Genomic DNA, 18,543 nt, shown 5'->3' on the forward strand with positions numbered 1-18,543 from the left:
AGGTTTTGAGAGCTTGCTCAAGGTATGCTGGGGAGTATGTTATTGCTCTAAGTAAGTTGTCAAGACTACTACACAGGCAAGTTTTGTATCATTTTTGTGAGACATTTGTCTTTTAAAACTTCCTCTTATTGGAAGGTGATTTGGACATTTGACACTGCCTAGAAGCCGCACTATGGGGAGTTTCTTTGTGGTGTGGCTGCACTGCTGCTTTATGGCCTTTGGACAAGAACAGCTGCTTGCTGGATTCCGCTAGTAGCCACCATATAGTGATCCTATGAGTTATAAAATCAGTTTGCTGCATCTGTTTGCTGGTAAGGATGCTTCATGAGAAAAAGGCAGGATTTCTCTAAAGTGTTCTCTGATAGTTCTAGTTTACTGTTTTGATCACTGAAATTCTTTTTATGTTTTCTTAGAGTAGTAAATAAGTGAGCATAGGAGGATCTCTGCTAATATAACTGTCTACAGAATTGCTATGGTGAGCAGTATGCAATGATGGTCTTGTACTACAGTGTGCTGAGAAATTTGGCTTTCATGCAATAATTTCCATTTACTCCAGGTTAGCCAGAAACTGCCAGCTCACATGGAAGAAAAACTCTGCAGTGATTGAATATGCTAATCATATCAATTGCATTTTTATAGTTAGTCCTGTAGATATAATAAAGAAAGCTTAATCCAATATTAAGCTTATTTCTGTGCTGTTAAAGCAGATTAATACATGCTGTATGTAGCTGCCATTTGAATGTGTGGGAAAGCAGAACGTAAGACTGTTTTCCAAGAATGTTCTAAATTTTTGCTTGACTGCTAAGTTAATGATAGAATGTATTTTCATATAAAAGCTTTGTCATGTATGCTTCATGTCCTAATTGAGTTTCTGATTGGACCACCAACTGGCAAGCATGCATGAAACAGCTTCTTTCACTGAAGCAATGCCAGCCAGCTTTGAATGGCTTTCAAATTCATTTTAAATGATTGAGATACACTTTCACCTGCTAATTCTTCATTGACATTTCTTTTTAATCAGCCTTAGTCTTCAGAAGTGCCCAGCTATGGAGCTCAGAATTTTTTCATGCCTAGTGATTTTTATCTTTTGTATGTTGTGCTAGGGCACTAGTCAGAAAAATGTTGATGAAACAGCTTGGCTGTTTCTCCTCATCTGCTTCAGTGTAGTCTTGGCCATGTTAGTTTGAATTGCTTTGGGAGCAGTTTAAATGACACATGACTGTGCAGCAAAGAAGTGTGCTCATAAGGTCATCCATCCATCCATCCATCTATCCATCCATCCAAGTGTGTTGGGTGAGAGTCTGTGGAAGTAGTAGTAACTTCTAGAATTACTGGCTGCTATCTGTGCAATAATAGTCCAATAATACTTAATATAAGATTCTTATTCTGTATCTTGCAGCATCTACTGCCTGGACCTCTAGTTGCTGAAGTCAAAAGCTCACATTGTTTTCCTATTAATAGGAATAAAAATCTTAAGATTGCAGGAAAAATGTAGAAATGGGATTCATATGCACCATGAACATTCAGAACTTGGCAAGGAAAGAGCTGCATTTAATGTTTTTGTTGTTGTCAGTCTTGATGCTGCTGCTGTGAAGTTGAAATACTGCACTGGCTGCACTGAGTGTGAGCAAAATCCATTGCTCCAACAGTGGATATAGCTTTCATACAACAAATACAATTTTTAAGATCATGTGGCTATAATGGACTCACAAAACCAGCTTTGGTACAAGATCTGACCTGATCTTCTCTGGAGACCAAGTCCAGGCTAAAAGGTTATTTAACTGCCTAATGTCAGGTGAGACATCAATAGGGATTAGGTGCTGCTGTGGTGATTGGTCACGTAACTTCAATTAAAGGTACACATTTATTCACTGTAACCACTCTTTAGGTTTGGTTGTTGTTTTTTTTTCTGGTGGATTTTTGATAAAGCAGTCATGTACCAACAGGATGCATAGGAATTCATGTGCACAATGTAGCTATGTGAAGGCAAGGCTAGGGTTATCACTTTCTACTTTTGTATACTATAGGCTTGCTGAATGAGCCCCATGGAGCACTGGAATCAGTCTGTCATTTGTATGCACACTGGTATGCTTAGTACTATACATTTTGCAGTCTGTCTTCTTGTCTCAAAGAATACGGTATTTAATAAACTTGTAATACACTGTATGTGATATATTTGTAATATGTTTCACAGAAATAGCAATATAACTTTACTTTTTTGTACAGCAAACTCTGCGCTGAATACCAATTGTAACTGAAGGTATAGTGAATATTTTAACAGTCTGCATGTTGGTTTTTAGCAGTGTGTAACGACGGACATTCTCTTTCTCTCTCCTGCAGCTGGACCATATAGTGGTTTAGGTGAAGTCACCCATCGAGAGAGCGTTCCAATGCACACATTTGCCAAGTATCTTTTCACCTCTCTCCTACCTCATGATGCTGAATTGGCATACAAAACTGCACTGAGAGCCATGCGGTACGTATTTGCAAGTCATCTAGAAGGAGCACAAGTAGTGTTAGCGGTTAAGAAAGGGGAAAAAGCTTCTTAATCCAGATCTAGTCTTTTTTCTAAAAGAAGCATGCTTCCCTTTAAGGAGAAACTACTTTGGTTGTCATCTGTAAAAGCAGTTGGTATCTCTAGTAACTACAGTATAATCATTATAAATGTACAATCAGTGCTTATCTACAACCACAAAAAAGCATTCTTTGTTAGAAATCTTTCCAGAATCCTACTCTTGGGGCACATGGGTTTGTGTTAAACAAGGGCAGCTTTAGCATGTGTGTTCTCTCACCCATGCAGTTGTGTATGTCTGTGTGATGGTATTGTCTAGGAAATGAGAAAGAGGCACTGCAGCAGCAGTCTCAGAATCATCTGCTGCTTAGCCTGTTCAGTAGGGCTATTTGTTCCACTGGCTTTCTTTACTAATGTCCTGGGTTCAGCAGGGGGGGAGTGAGTGAACGAGTTGCCTGACTGGGTTTAAACCACGACAACAAATTAACCCTCAATGATAGACTTGAAACCATAGGGTGGGGTCTGAGCCAGCTTTCTTTTCTTGTGTTTCATAATGAAGCAGTTTTGTCCACATCTGGGTGAATGTTGGGGTTTATATAGAGTATGTCATCTGACAACAAAATGTCTGACTTGCATCCTTGCAGTAATCAGGAAAAAGATAATTCTCAGGGAGTGCTCAGTGTGTGCTAGCATTATCTTGAGGCAGGCCAGAATGGTAATGGTGGCTAAGAAAATTCTTTTGAAAGAAGTTTCAAGAGCCTCAATGATCGGCAATAAAATTGTTGCCCATCTACAATGCAGGGAAGAAACTGTTCCTCTCTGAATTGTGTGGTCACTGTCAAGAACCTTGTAGTTGATGGTTGACAAAGACTATCCACAATTGAATACTCAGAGCAATCAATTTCCAGATAAAAAATAAAAAGAAGTGTTGGGTTTTCCTGGTCATTATTTTCAAGAACCGTTGCACGGTGATTGAAGGACACACTATCCACATAAATAGTATTTAGCTTCATCAGAAAGGTTGTGTCCTCATGGTTTGAAGGTGTGTGTTCTGGAGCTCATTTCTCAAAAAAAAAAAAAATTTCTATGATCAAAGGAATAAACAGGAGGGAATGCTTAAGAACAAAACATAACTACTGTCAGGTGAGGCTAAAAGTCTGTTTAGCCTGTCTTTTTATGCCTCCAAGAGTGTCTAGTAACAGATGTTAATGAAGAAATCTGAGAAATATGAAGACTGACTTTCATACTTGCTGTTTATGATAAGCATTTTAGGAAATACAAGAAGACAAAATGTATTACTGATAAACTATTGAAAACATTCAAATGTGTGCTCAGTAAGCTGTCTGGTCCATCAGAGTACACCCTTCTTGATTTTATCACAAGTTGAGTGCATTAATAACCCTGGTCATATCAGATAGTAAAATAGTGCAAAATGTTGTGAGAAGGGTTTTTGGTTGGTTGTTTCTTGGGGGCTTGGTTTCTGTTGGTTATTTGTTGGTTGGTTTATGGGGTTTATTTTTGAATGAAAAGGTTAATTTTATGAAGTAGACTGTGCCCTTGTATTTATTTTCAGTTACTACCTTTAAGTGTTCCTCAGAGATTGTGTAGAGTTTTCCTCCTTAAACTAGTAAAACCATGATGCTGAAAGTAGGTTTCATGCTGGAGTAGGCATCCATCAGCAGCTTTGCACAGTGCACTGAATGCTTCAGTGAATGTGACAGCAGCATGCCATTCCTTTTGAACAAGGATTAGGGCTTTCCCCAGAAACCAGTCATAACTGAAAACTTCTTTTCTGGAAGTTTCCTTTCTCAACCGGAAAAACAAGCAAGACACTGAAAGATCCAAATGTTGAAATCTCCAGTTAGGCACGGGCAGTTTCAGCTATCTTTTGGTATGAAGCTGTCATCTCAGCCAATGAAGTTACTTTTCAAAACAGACCACTATAAGAATGTCTGTTTATAAGATGTCTGTTTCCATCTGGTAAAGTTACAGGAGACATCATAGTTGGTGCTGTTCTCCAAGCCCTTTTGTCATCACTTCATAAGCCTGATGAGAGTTCAGCACTAGACAATAATCAGTCCTTCTGTATTTCGATATTTGGCGCTCTTCAGAAATGTGGACTGCTGTCTTGAATGGTGGTGATGGCAGGTTTAGAAAACTTCTATTTGTCTGCATTCTTTAGCACTTTTCAAATTCTCTTGGAGAAGATTGGTTTCTATTTGTACCAAAGCAATAGTTCAGTATATAAAGGAGTCCAAATACAAACCAAATGAAAAAGTAACTTAATACTACCTTGATGGGGAAAGAAGAAAGCAGACATGAAGATTGAATGTCTGTCTCATAGTTGTGAGGTTGGATAAGTCAGAAGAGGAAAACTCAAGCATCTTTCTTCTATGGCAGGGAGGAAATGGCAAAAGGAAAAGGACAAAAATCTCATGTGGGAATTAGTAAAGGTGCTGCATAGAAATCTGTACAGTTACTCATGCTTTTACAAGTGGAGCTTATTTCTTTCGTCACTTCAACAGTTATTAAATAAGTTGACTTCCCAAGACCCTTGCTAGTTGCTTTCCAGACCTCTTTAGTGTTAGTCCACACAAGTCACTGACCTGTGGTGGCAGCACATAGTACTTTACTTCTCTGTATTCAAAATGCATCTGTTGCTGTTCTGGTTTCTGAACCCTGTTTTAGTGTGTGTAACACTCAGTATGAAATAAATGAAAGCTGAGACCATAAAACCCTTCATGCATATACCTCAGGTCTGCAAGGATAGTGTTGTGCTGTCCTTGATGGTCACTTCTGTCTGCAGTTCTCTGCTTGCAATGCTGAAATATACGGAACAGAGTCTCAGAGAATGTGGATCTGCAGTGACCTAGTTGACTGCTCACTTGGAATCTGAACATGAATGTTTGGCTTAGTTTGGCTGATATCTTGTTAAGCCTGAATTTTACCCAGGCTTTGGGAGCCAGACTTTAATGGTGATGTTTAATCACAAGGTAGCTTTGCTAAAACCTAACTAAATTGTTGGTATTTGAAAGGGGAGGAGGGAGAAAGTGAGGAATGCTAAATCTGCTTGTACTTGTTCTGATGTTCCCTAATCTTGCCAGAATTGCATGAAAGCCTCCAATTCACAACAGCATTTCTTTTCACAGCAAAATGATATAAAAGCTGGCAATGAAATTCAAAGTGACAAAAGATTTCCCCAAAACAGCATCTTTCTTTCATGCTGTTAGTCTATTTACTGTTACTCATAACCTAATAATCCCTTTTTGCATTAGGTAGTGAGATTTTTGCTGTTTATTGAAGCCATCTAATAGTACATCTCTCTCCTCCCACTGTCTCTCTGTGCTTAGAAAAAAATCAGCTGAAGAGTTTATATGTATTTTATTTTTATGTATATAAAGCTATATAAATAAGTGTCTCAATACGCTCAATATAAAGAGATTTGACTCAGTACAAATTGCAAGTGGAGTCTCTTTTTTCATATTAGCATGAATTACGTGTGTCTGGAAATGTTTATATAACCTGCTGATAGTTACTTATATGGCATGTTTTATTTATATGTGTCTGCTAGATACCCTCCCATATATTTAACTTTACTTTTCCCAGGGAGTTCTTAAAGATACTCCCATATGCTTCAGGAACCTACAGAAAACTGATGGAACTGAGAAAAAAAGACTTGCATTTCCAGTTACTTAAAGAACTTAGATATATTCATCTGAGTGCGAGCGATTGTAACTTACATTTGAATGAGCTTATTCCGTAAGAAATATTCTATCATGGAAAGTCACAATGCATTGGATTTTCAATATTCAGTAGTTACAATTTTACTGACAGAGGAGATCCAATTTCCTTTTTCTGCTAGAAAATCACTTGCACATGAAAGCTGGTAGAAACAGAACTCAGATGGTAACTCTCATCAAGAACCTAAGCACTGGAAAGGCTTTTCTTCTGGCTGTTGTCTTATTTCATTTGATGTCTCATTTACGATTTATATTTTGAAATTATGCTGAATTCTACTGAGTAAAAATGCCTGGTTTTGTACACTCTTTTTTGCACTGGCATTTATGCAGTATCTGGTATACTGGCTATATCTAGTGTATTGTAACATTGAGTCTCTGTTGTGGGCTGTCATTTGTGTTGCAGTAGTCAACAGCAAACACATTAATTTTAATTTTCTAAGTATGGGTTCTCTTTGGTGGGTAAGACTGTTGTAGATTCACACATACTCAAAGAAATTTTTGTTTCAGGATTAGGAAATGGAGTCTGAAAAGTAACTTCAAAGGAAATGATGTCATTGATGGTTGGGGCTCTAACATCAAATTATGGTGCATTATAAAATGTTGTTAGCCTGAAATTTAAGGGTTTCAAAGAGTAGTCATAGTTGAACTGTAAAATGCCCTTTTTGGACATAAATTCACATCTGAATTTATTGCAAACTGAAAATCCAAATGATTTGTTGAATATTCCTCTCCCTTACTTTGAAGAAAAAAATGTTCCAAATACTGAAAAATATTCACGTGTTCTCAGTACAGCGGAGAGCTACTCTACTTTCCTTTGTGAGGGCTGCGATTCAGTGACAAAAAAGGCAGGGAGAAAAGCTTCAGCTCTATGCAGGGTGCAGAAAGTCTCTGCTGCCCTGGTTAATAGGTGGGTTAATTGTCCCATGAATTGCTGCAGATGCCCACTGATGTAGGCAGGTTTGGCAAATGGACTTTTTTAAGATCCCCCAAGAAGAGGTTTGCCTTTTTTTTTTTCTTTAATAACCAAAAAGGCCCATTTTGTAAACAAGGTTAAGTGTTGTTGCAGCTTTAGTTTTGCTCATGAGTAACCTAATGTTATAATGATTTAATGAAAGAGGATTTCTTCCTTATTTCAGGTTGTTAGTATTGGAATCTACTGCTCCTTCGGGAGACATGTCCCGCCCGCACCATATTGCATCAGTTGTTCCAAACCGGTATCCCCGCTGGTTCACCCTAAGTCACATTGAATCCCAGCAGTGTGAACTGGCATCAACCATGCTAACAGCAGCCAAAGGTACATTGCTGTCAGTTACATAGTCAACTAACTGTGTGCTTTTAATATTGCATGGAGTAAACAAATCATAAAACTTGTGTTTAGGAATCCAGATTGCAGTCTGACAGGAACTTGAAATGGGTGCAACAGACTGAAATGGCTTAAACCTGCCACTTAATTTTCTAGCAAAGTAGTTTTAAGCTGGCTATATGGCAGCCAGGTGACCTTGATTTCAGGCTGATGAGACAGCTTTTTGTTCTTCTGACATGACATAGATAGCGAGACCCAAGAGTGGACAAATCACTTCTAAAATTCACAAATCAGGATGACTTTTTGCCATGTACTGCACTAACATCATCAGGCACTAGAGCAGTGTGTGCTGTCTTGTATCTTTTGTTCACATGTGATTTAATTGTGGAAGGTTTAAAAAAAAATGTGTGTAAAACTTAAACATCGTACTATTGCATAGCAACAGCAGGCTCAATTATAATGCATCTCTGGATGTTTTGGGAGCTTGTTCCATTTTGGTGACAGTGTTTATGCCTTGCAGGTGATGTTCGGAGACTGGAAACAGTGTTAGAATCCATCCAGAAAAACATCCACTCATCATCACACATCTTCAAACTTGCCCAGGATGCATTTAAAATAGCAACACTCATGGACAGCTTGCCAGACATCACTCTTCTGAAAGTTTCTCTGGAGTTGGGCCTTCAGGTATTTCCCTCATTTATTATTATTACAGTAGAAGAAAGGAATTTGACAGTGTTGGTGGGTGTAGCGTTTAAGCACGGAGGACCATATCCTCTTTGGAATCTGTCTAGAGTTTTTAGATTCTGTTTTCTGTTAGAAAGCTCAACGATTTAGTAAACACAGATGTTTACTACGTCTGCATGCAGATGTGTGCGTCCCCTTTGTGTGCAGCCCCTTTGTGCTGTTCAGATGGGGGAGCTGGGAGCAGCTGGCTGCAGGGCAATCTCCTGTTCAGGGGTGAGAGGGGACCAGTTCAATGGGCTCAAGGATGTATGACTGGGTAGAAAGCAAAATTATTCTGTTTGCCAGAAATGCTATATATTTTCTGCATGGCCTTGAGGAGTTTCTTACCATGCATTCCCTTCCTTTCCCCTAAATGAGATTTGGTAAGTGCTTGTTGAATTAATAGAAAATGCCAAGGTCAGCCATAATTACCTATTTCTAAGGCAAATTTTGCTAAGAGAGAGGAAGATCCTGTCACGGTTTAAGCCCATCCAGTAACTCAGAACCACACAGCTGCTCACTCATTCCCCCCAACCCTTTCTGCCCCCGCTCCCAGACGGATGGAGAGGAGAACCAAAAGAATGTAACTCCCATGGGCTGAGATAAGAGCAGTCCAGTAACTAAGGTATAACAGAAACCACTACTGCTACCACAAATAATAATAATGATAAGGGAAATAACAAGGGAAGAGAATACAGCCGCTCACCACCCGCCAACCAATACCCAGCCCAGCCCGAGCCGTGACCTAGCCCTTCTGGGTAATTTCTCCCAGTTTATATACTGGGCATGACGTGCTGTGGTATGGAATACCCCTTTGATTAGTTTGGGTCAGGTGTCCTGTCTCTGCTTCCTCCCGGCTTCCCTTCCTCCCAGGCAGAGCATGAGACTCAGAAAGTCCTTGTTCAGAGTAATCATTACTGAGCAAGAACTAAAAACATCGGTGTTATCAGTGCTGTTCCCAGGCTGAAAGTCAAAACCACAGCACTGCACCAGCTACTAAGAAAAAGAAAAATGACAGCTACTGCTGAACCCAGGACAGATCCTTATGATTGACCTGTGTGTCAGCTCAAGCATTCACCAAGAAATTTTTCAGTGGCACCAGCACACTTTGGATATCTTTGTATTCATGGGTACTCCTCTGTGGTTGATGATATCACCAGAATGTCTTCAATGAGATCTAGTTAAAGAAATACTGTAAGCCTGTACTTTCTCCTCAGTCTCAGTGTCTGGAACAAACTCATGTAGAACTTGTCCACTCTTGTGTCCCAAGCTTATGAAGGTGCTTTAATAATCTTAAAGGTAGTTTGCTTTCAAGAAGGAAGATGCATAGCAGTTTTCTGGTAGTAACTCACAGCTGTGTAGATTTCTGCAGTGACACTTCTGCAAAGCATTAGTATCAGCACTGTCTTGTAGCCTACAGATGCTTCCCCCTTCCTGGCCCTCTCCCTGACTTCATGGCAATTAGATTGTCTGTACTCACTATCTAGTATCTTGCTATTTACTCATTCATGTTCCCTAGAAAACTCTCCCCTCATGTGGTAACCTAAACAGCAGTGTCCTTGCAGGTGTATTGTTCTGCCACAGCCAGAGCAATGACAAGCTGGCCTGGTTGGGTTGAGAGGATGACACCAACGATTTCACAACTCTGTCACTGTGATCTCTGTGACAGAAAAACCTCTTATATTGTTCCAGATTTGGGAGTACTCCTAGGTTCTTTCTCTGTATTTCCAGTGGCAGCATGTGTTCTGTGATTCAGCAGGAGGAAGTCTTTTGAACTGGTTATGTAAAGAGGTCATCAGCAAGGCCAAAGGGGCACAAAGCATCTTGGTTATATTCTGTTCTTCAGAACCTTGCTAGCACAGATGCTGTAACATCGGCAGGTACCTGAGAGGTTCTTTTCCTCTGTTTGCTTGTTGTATTCTATGTCAGTGCAAGTAGGTATTACTGCACATGTGCAGACAGGTACTGCTTGTGGGACTGGTGTATTTGGCAAGTGGTGTCCTTTGCACCCCAAAACCTGTGAGTGCATAGGTAAACCTTCTTCCAAGGTGCATAATGAAGAGGTTTTGCATTGGAGTGGAAGCTAGTGGGTGATTGTCCATTTCTTCTCTCCCTTATGGGGGGGGTGAGGTCTTCTGTTCCTTTGTAAAAAATTCTTATAAAGATCCATCAAGACAGAGGCAAAGTTACTCTGTGTGGAAGAGGGCTTAGTTTTCAGATAAGCGGTGCAATTCACAGGAGCCTCTTGTCATTACAGACTTCCTGACTTGTTGAAAAGTTCTCTTCAACTGATAGCATAGATCTGTCTTGATAGAAGTGCAACTCCCTTTTAGGAAGAAGTAGCTCTAGAATATATTCAGCAAAAGTGAAATAGTTCTTCGGCAACTTGTGCTACAGTATAAATTAACTTCAGATCCTCCTCCATGGTCAGGACATCAATACATGCTTTATTTGAAATCTTTGGGGGTTTTATCAGTAAAGGGTCCCTGTCTTGCTGTTCTCAGCTTGTCAGGTTAATCAAATGAAAGGAACTTAATTCCGGGATAGTTTGTCAAGAAACTTTCCCGTGTCGAGAAATTAGATATGGTATTGGGTTTTGCTTCCAAGTTAGGACTGTCTACACTGGAGTGACTGTTACGGCAACACCGCATGTACTGAAAGTTCTTACAACTGCGCATCCTTCTACAGAGCATCACAGTGAGGAAAGTCATCAGAGAAGACTTTCAGAGAAGTCATAATTCGCACCGTTGTTTGTTTTTGGTTTTTACCTTCTTTCCTCCCTCACCAGTAGCAGAATTCAGACCATAACCCTGTATTTTCTCTTGGATTCACTCTACTTGTAGGAAGCTGAAAATTCATCATGGATATTAGAGAAGTGCTAACCTTCAATATGTGTGTGCGTTCATATAGGAAGTCACCCAAACTCCTTACCTTTGATGGATGTAATGGGACAAATAGTTACACTCCAAAGCATTTTAACTTGGGGTTGCCTGTTTTTCTTCCAGAATGACTTCAAGCAAAGGCTGGTTCCATTATTTACGTTAGCCATATTTTCACAGTTTAAAATGTGTTGGGTTGCTCCTTGCAGCTCAGTTTTCTTTCTTTCAAAATGCTGTACTCTAATCTAGCATTTAGATTAGTGTTTAGTTAAAATGATACCCCAATGTCTGGGGCCAGAAAAGCTGGCCTTGTTGTGTAACTTTAGGTGATGTCTACAACCAGTCAACAGGGTCTCAGTCTGGGAATTTTTGGAGACCAGCCTGGAACCACTCATGGTTGCTTATAACCAGACTTCTTAAAGATCATCTGTGCATTTGTGCTCCTCAACAATTTTGCCGTCTTCTTAATTATCCTGTCTACAGCGTAGGATGAAAGGAGTTGGCAAGAGTGACATACGTGAGAGGGCTACATGCCACTTTGAAGTAACCTTAGGATTGAGAGGGGATATGTGTTGAGAACCCTCTTACAAATGCTGCTGACTCCAAGCTGTTTTGTGAGTGCATTTGTTGAGTTTAATGTGTAAAGATCATGGCTGAGAGCTCTAGGATTGACCTATTATGCTGTTTATTTAAATCTGCAAACAGTAATACCATAGTATGATCACTGATATTTTAAGGGGAAAACTACTTGCTTTCTGCATCTAGGTGTCTGTGGGATCTGTCCAGGTAGCTATACATGCAATTTCCATGCAGGATATGGTATCCCTGGCAGTGTTCAAGACCAGGTTGGACGAGGCCTTGGGTGATATGATTTAGCGTAAGGTGTCCCTGCCCACGGCAGGGGGGTTGGAACTAGATGATCTTAAGGTCCTTTCCAACCCTAACGATTCTATGATTCGATGATTCTATGAATTTGAGTAATCAGTAATTTATTGGGACTTTTAATGTTGGATTGAGTCTCTTTTATGGGGTGGGTTTTTTTTCTTGACCATGTAAGTGGTATCTTCCATAGCCTTAAAGGATCTGCAGTTGGAATTACTCTCTGCATGCTGTTTTAAGTTAGCTGAGCAGTATTTTTCAAATTTTTTGACATACCTGCTAAAAAAGAGGTAACAGAGTAGGGAGCACAAGGGGCTGACGTTTTGAACCTTAGTGTATTCAAGTAGTTTAAAATCCCTAATTGTTGGTATATTGCCTTGGTTTGCAATAGGATTAATTTGTATTTTGTTTGTGTTGCTTTGATAGGTGATGCGGATGACACTGTCCACACTTAATTGGCGACGGCGGGAAATGGTGAGGTGGTTGGTAACATGTGCAACAGAAGTAGGTATGTTCTGAGATGTTTCTCTTGTCAGCTAATCTTAGAGGGCTTGATTTGCTTGACATCACCCAAGTTCTGCGTATGTCTTCCACTTTCTGTTCATCTATAAAATTCCTTTGGTGGAAGACACTATGGCAGTGATGAGTGGTTTTTTTTTTTTAGGCCCAGACCAATTGAGACAGTAGTTGAGTAGTGTAGAGTAGCTTCTTTAATCCTGCAAGATGGGGGTATGCATAACCTTTGGGAAATACCCCAGATTTTCTCTTGTTCTCTCCATGATTGCATTTGAAAAGCAAGTTGAGAGAGCTATCAGGTCAGCTGTGGGAAGAGAAACCAGAACACAGATGAATGAAATGCTGAGGATGCCTCCTACCATGTGGATCTCATGAAGAGGTTCTCATTCTTAGGGGCTGGGTTTTTTTAAGCCCCTGAGTAAATCCAAGATTTTAAATGTAATGCATCTTTGTTATGTGGCTATCATACCGTGCAGAGCTCGTCTGCCCTGTAAAGCTAACCAAATACCAATGTTATACCCATTTTTAACCACATAAGGTGAAAGTAAGTTGGGGGGGAAAGCAGTCTTACAGGATAGCAGTGGGAGAGCAGTGCACTCAGAAGGACGTTCTTTTCATTTTTGGGCTTTGCTGTAGATCTCCTGTGTCTTGATGAGGAATCCCTTAGCTTCTGTATTTACCATCTGCAAGATGAGGATATAGGATCTGAAGATGAGTGCATTAAAAACTGTAGCTGTAAAAAATAAAATAAATGAACGAGCAGTTGTGGAAGTGGGGACAATATAAGTACTTACAATAAGGAAGCAGTTTTAATTGTCACTGATGGTATTTCTGTAAAGCAGGTTTCCCTGCTGTATTTATTCCTTTTTCATACATCTTATTGATTGGGTTTTATCACATAGTACTTCTTGAGTTTCAGAACTTCAGAGGATTGCTGCTGCTTATTCCCGGGATTATTTATTGGTTTTGTTATGCTTGACTGGGAAATTAGTGTTGTCAATAGCATGGGAAAATACAGCTTGCCTTTGTATGCCCTCAGCCAGAAAGTGGTTTGTGTCTGCAAAATTTCATGCAATGCTCTTGTTTTATTGCTTTTATATCTTTGCTAAGATAATGATTGCTGAGGCTGCCTTACAGATACTAGTGCCTGGGTATTATTTTGTGTAGCTGCCTATTATCAAATAAAATACTGGTTATAATACTGCTTTAAATTAGTTTACATATTCTAATAGGAGTATCCCATAAAGAACCTTATAATGTTATGCAAAATACTCTTGAGAATCAAGTTGGTAAAGCAAGGAGTCTCTTTATTTACATGAAGATCTGCTGTTCTCTGGCTATGCTGACTTGTTGCACATGAGTGAAGGTGTGCATGGGAAGCACCAGAGTCCTACAGAGAAAATGAGGACCTCTGGGTGTGGTTCAGGTGTGCTCACAGTTGTGTATAAACTGCCTCTAGCAATAACAAGGCACTCTAGTTGGCTATAAGGTTCAATTTATGAAACCTGTTATCACGGTTTCCCTCTTCCAGCCCCTGCCAAACAGACATACAAACGTACACTGGGAGTAAAGTGATGCTAAGGAAAACAGTTATTTCAGATAATACTCAGTAGTTCATATTGCTCAAAGTATTTATCTAATAAGGATCTTGATGTTCAGGGGCATTTGAATGTGACAGAAGATGTACCTCAAAAGCCCGTTAGGAGGAGGTGGGGGTTAGGATGTTGGGTATTTTAAGGTGTACTTAGGGTGTTCCTTTAAGGTGTACTTAGGGTGTTCCATTAAGGTGTGCTATGGTGTTCTGTTAAGAAAGCCATTTAGCGTACCTGGAGATTCTTTTCTTTACGTGCTGTGCCTTGAGGCGCACAGTAGGAAAATAAGTTAAAATCAGCTTTCAAAAGTATTCAGTGTTGAGGGCTCCTTTCGAGTGATGTGATGAGACCAAATGAGGCAGAATTTGTTACCCAGATTGTCTTAAATAGCAAGTAAAACAGCTCAGTTGTTGCACCAGGAGATTAAAGCTTATAATGCAGGCTTTTTTATTTGTTTATTTATTTATGCTTTTATTCTCTGTATTTTAGTGGTTCCTGCAGAGTTTGCACTGTAGCCTTTGTTTTAATGTCCTTTTTCAGCCGTGCTGTGTGGTTTAGCAGTTTTTGCTGAAGTGCATCCTCTTAGATGTAGTGGCAACCTCTTAGACTTTGCTGCAGATGCCGTCTCTTGCTAAACATCGATACCTGCCAGATTTTATCAGTTTTGGCTAATCCTTCCTTTCTTCCCTCAGGTGTTTATGCACTGGATAGTATCATGCAAAACTGGTTTACACTTTTCACTCCAACAGAAGCCACTAGTATTGTTGCTACAACAGTGATGTCCAACAGCACCATTGTCCGTCTGCATCTGGACTGCCATCAGCAGGAGAAGCTGGCCAGCAGTGCTAGGACGCTTGCTCTACAGTGTGCCATGAAGGATCCTCAGAATTGTGCTCTCTCTGCACTGACCTTATGTGAAAAAGATCACATAGCTTTTGAGACCGCGTACCAAATTGTTTTAGATGCTGCTACAACAGGCATGAGCTACTCGCAGCTTTTTACTATAGCACGATACATGGAGCACCGGGGTTACCCCATGCGGGCCTACAAGCTGGCCACTTTGGCCATGACACATCTCAACCTGAGTTACAATCAGGACACACACCCTGCCATTAATGACGTTCTGTGGGCATGTGCACTCAGCCACTCCCTTGGGAAAAACGAGCTAGCAGCTATAATACCTCTGGTGGTCAAAAGTGTCAAATGTGCAACAGTACTGTCAGACATTCTGCGTAGATGTACTTTGACCACTCCTGGCATGGTGGGACTTCATGGAAGGAGGAACTCTGGAAAGCTCATGTCACTGGACAAAGCCCCTTTACGGCAACTCTTGGATGCCACGATCGGAGCCTACATTAATACAACTCATTCACGTCTCACTCACATCAGCCCACGACACTATAGTGAGTTTATAGAGTTCCTTAGCAAGGCCCGAGAGACCTTTTTAATGGCTCATGATGGTCACATCCAGTTTACACAGTTTATTGACAACCTAAAACAAATCTACAAAGGCAAAAAGAAACTGATGATGCTAGTTCGTGAGCGGTTTGGTTGACGAAAATATGTGAATGGGGATCAGGGGATGGGAGGGGTGGTTTGTTTTTACTTGAGCCTGCCTTTGTATCCTTTTTAACTTAAAGAAACAGAGCCACACCGGTATTATATGTGTATAGTTATATTGAGTTTGCAAACTAAACTGTCATGTTGTGAAAGTTTGTGTGCTTTTTTTTTTTTTATTCCTTTTTCCTGTTTTGTATGAGAGAGAGGTTAAAAAAGGTTTGGTTTACACTGAGTATATGTTGTCAAGTGGCAAAAGCCCACATCGCTCTCCTGTTCTTTCTGTATACGTTCACAGCCTCAAAACAAACATATATTGTAATGGCTTTAAAAACCAAACAAAACACCTCCATCCTGTGATAAGTACCTCGAATGGATTCAGCTTTACTCCTTTGTAACTCATCCTTAACATTTCAGCATATTTAAACAAACCAACAAATGAAATACTAATAGTTAAAAGGCTGACCACGTGGCTTTGCAGTGCTGTTCATCCAGAAGCATGGCACACAATGCTTGTGCATGTGGAAACTTAGCGACTGTCAACATACATTCTCAGGGATTTATCAAAAAAATTAAAAAAAGAATGAGAGCATTTATTGTACTGTATATATATTATAGTATATGTCTGAATATTGAAAAATATAACATTAACTAATTTATAAAAAAAATCTATGTAATGCAAAATACTTGAAGCTGCAGTAGCTTGGTTTTAAACAAAAAAGAAAGCCTATCAGAAGGACTAAAGTGCGCCTTGCTTCAGGGTTGGCTCAGGTGGTGAACTATATGCTGGGCATCTATGCAGAGCCACCTTTTGGATTGCATGGTTGGACTGATACCTAATGGGGAAATTTTATATATATATATTTATACAACTTGTGTATACATATATATGTATACACACATACACACATGCTTGTAACAGGCACTATAGTAAAGAGGGACAACAAAACATACACAGCCAGAGCAGCAAGCCTTAGCATTAAGAATACAGTATGCCAGAATTGGGGTTTGTGCCTCCTAGCCTAGAAGACTTAAAGAAATATCCTTTTTGACACAAAACACAAAATGTTTTCCAAAATGATTGACCTGATACATTACGCCTTTGCAGTGAGCTAATAATAAGCTAACCTTTGTGCACAAATAACATATATATATATTATATATATATATTCTGCATAGGTATTTTGACTTTGTGCAGGACAGAAAGTTGTGTAGGTATGACTGTTCTACTTTTCAGTTTGTTTTTTTAATATATTTTATTTTCTCTAGAATTACTCAAACAAAAGCAGCCTTCTATCTTGCCTTGTCTTAATGCTTTAAAATAACCAAACTGGAGATCTAACTACCAAACTGTTCATTATATTATTAAATACCAACTTTGGTTACAGTATAGTGTCTTTACTTTAGCTGATGGTTCTGTATCCTTGTGCTTTTTAAAGCAGTTTTTATGTTTTGGTGCAAAAGTTGTCCAGTGTCTCTTGTTCCCTTCATTAGAGAACATGCTAGAGGTATGTTTGTAGGTATTTTTGTTTAGAAAAACTATTTCATGCTCTCCATTTTATTTATTATAATAGGTAAAAAGGTTGTACTTCATCACCCATGTAAACATGCTCATGAAGTTGAAAGTAAGATTTGATACACTGATATCAATTTATTTATGTAACTAAATCACTGTTTTATAAACTTGTTAATGATCAACAATTTTTTTGTTTTGATTAAAATTAGTTTTTTGAAAGTTGATTCTATGTCCTTTATGGTGTCTGTTTCTCGAGTTGGATTGTGTAGCTTTCAACTTTGGTATGTTATGGTGGTAAGCAGTATGACCACCAAGCCCAGGGAAGAAATGTTCTGTTCCTCAAACATCTGCTTGTAAATGGCAATGTTCTCAGCTGCATGTGGAAGAAAATTGGTGCATCAGAGGAGAGAACAAATGCTGTCTGTGACTGAAGATGTGTGGTGTGTACAGTGAACAGTAAGACTTGACATACTGCCCTGGTAGGATGGTAGAGTGCAGGGGTGTATTCCCACTCAGTGGATTTTTTGGTGCCCATGAGAATTGAGGTGTGCTTCAAATATATGCAAGGACAGTTCTTGTTATTCTTGGATTGGCTTTTCAAGTATTTTCACTCCACCCAGCATGGAGATGTTGCTCACCAGCTGACAGCCACCATCTCTGCTTTTTGGGGGCACTTGCTCTGTAGAAGTTATGTGAGTTTTTTAGCCCTCAGTGAAGAATGGGACACAGCATGGTTGAATATCAAAGCTTTCTGGTTTACCAGCATCTTTATCATCTTAGGAATGCTACACGATGTCATATTTGACATCATGATCTGAACACTTACTTTTTTTTTTGGTATCCAGCTTAAAACACAATTACCATGCGGCAAGCAGCTATCAGAGATGGCAGTGTTACCATGAGTTTTGATAGCAAGACTTGTGTCCCTGAAAGATTACAGAGGAAAAGATACGAGTCTCATACAACTTGTAATGTACATAATGAGTCCATCATGCCTTGCTAACAGCTGAGTTGTCCTGACCTAATAGTTCTAACTGTAGCTTCTGTGAGTTCTATCCCTTTCAAGTACTAAATCCACATTACATTTTTGCTTTATTGTTTTATCCTAGATGAATTTTTTGCATCAGACAGTAAGGAACAAACCGTATTTACAGAACTTCAGTCTGTATTATGGTTTAGATCGCTGTGTTTTGGTTTTTTTTGTTTGGTTTGGGTTTTATCCCTCTTACAAATAATTTGGTGGTAAGGAATGATACAGACTGCAGAATTAAAACCTATTTGAAGACCAGGCTTTAGAATTAAATGCAGTCCTGGTGGTTGCCACCT

The 18,543-nt window shown here is 39.5% G+C and overlaps 1 protein-coding gene across 3 annotated transcripts in view; it reads left to right on the top strand.

The window, feature by feature from the left end:
• The window catches only part of ZSWIM6 (zinc finger SWIM-type containing 6), a 50,249-nt gene extending 32,808 nt beyond the window's left edge, over positions 1–17,441 (top strand). For all 3 annotated transcript variants that reach the window (XM_062612283.1, XM_062612282.1, XM_062612284.1), the window contains 5 exons: positions 2,341–2,476; positions 7,389–7,546; positions 8,076–8,239; positions 12,463–12,544; positions 14,837–17,441. In XM_062612283.1, the coding sequence (XP_062468267.1) occupies positions 2,341–2,476; positions 7,389–7,546; positions 8,076–8,239; positions 12,463–12,544; positions 14,837–15,699 (1,403 nt within the window). In that variant the 3' untranslated portion in view covers positions 15,700–17,441. The remainder of the gene's footprint in view (positions 1–2,340; positions 2,477–7,388; positions 7,547–8,075; positions 8,240–12,462; positions 12,545–14,836) is intronic.
• The last annotated feature ends 1,102 nt before the right edge of the window (positions 17,442–18,543 follow it).

This window comes from Pezoporus occidentalis, unplaced genomic scaffold (genome assembly GCF_034315485.1).
Source record: "Pezoporus occidentalis ecotype Australia unplaced genomic scaffold, CSIRO_AGI_Poc_V1 ctg16, whole genome shotgun sequence".
NCBI lineage: Eukaryota > Metazoa > Chordata > Aves > Psittaciformes > Psittacidae > Pezoporus > Pezoporus occidentalis.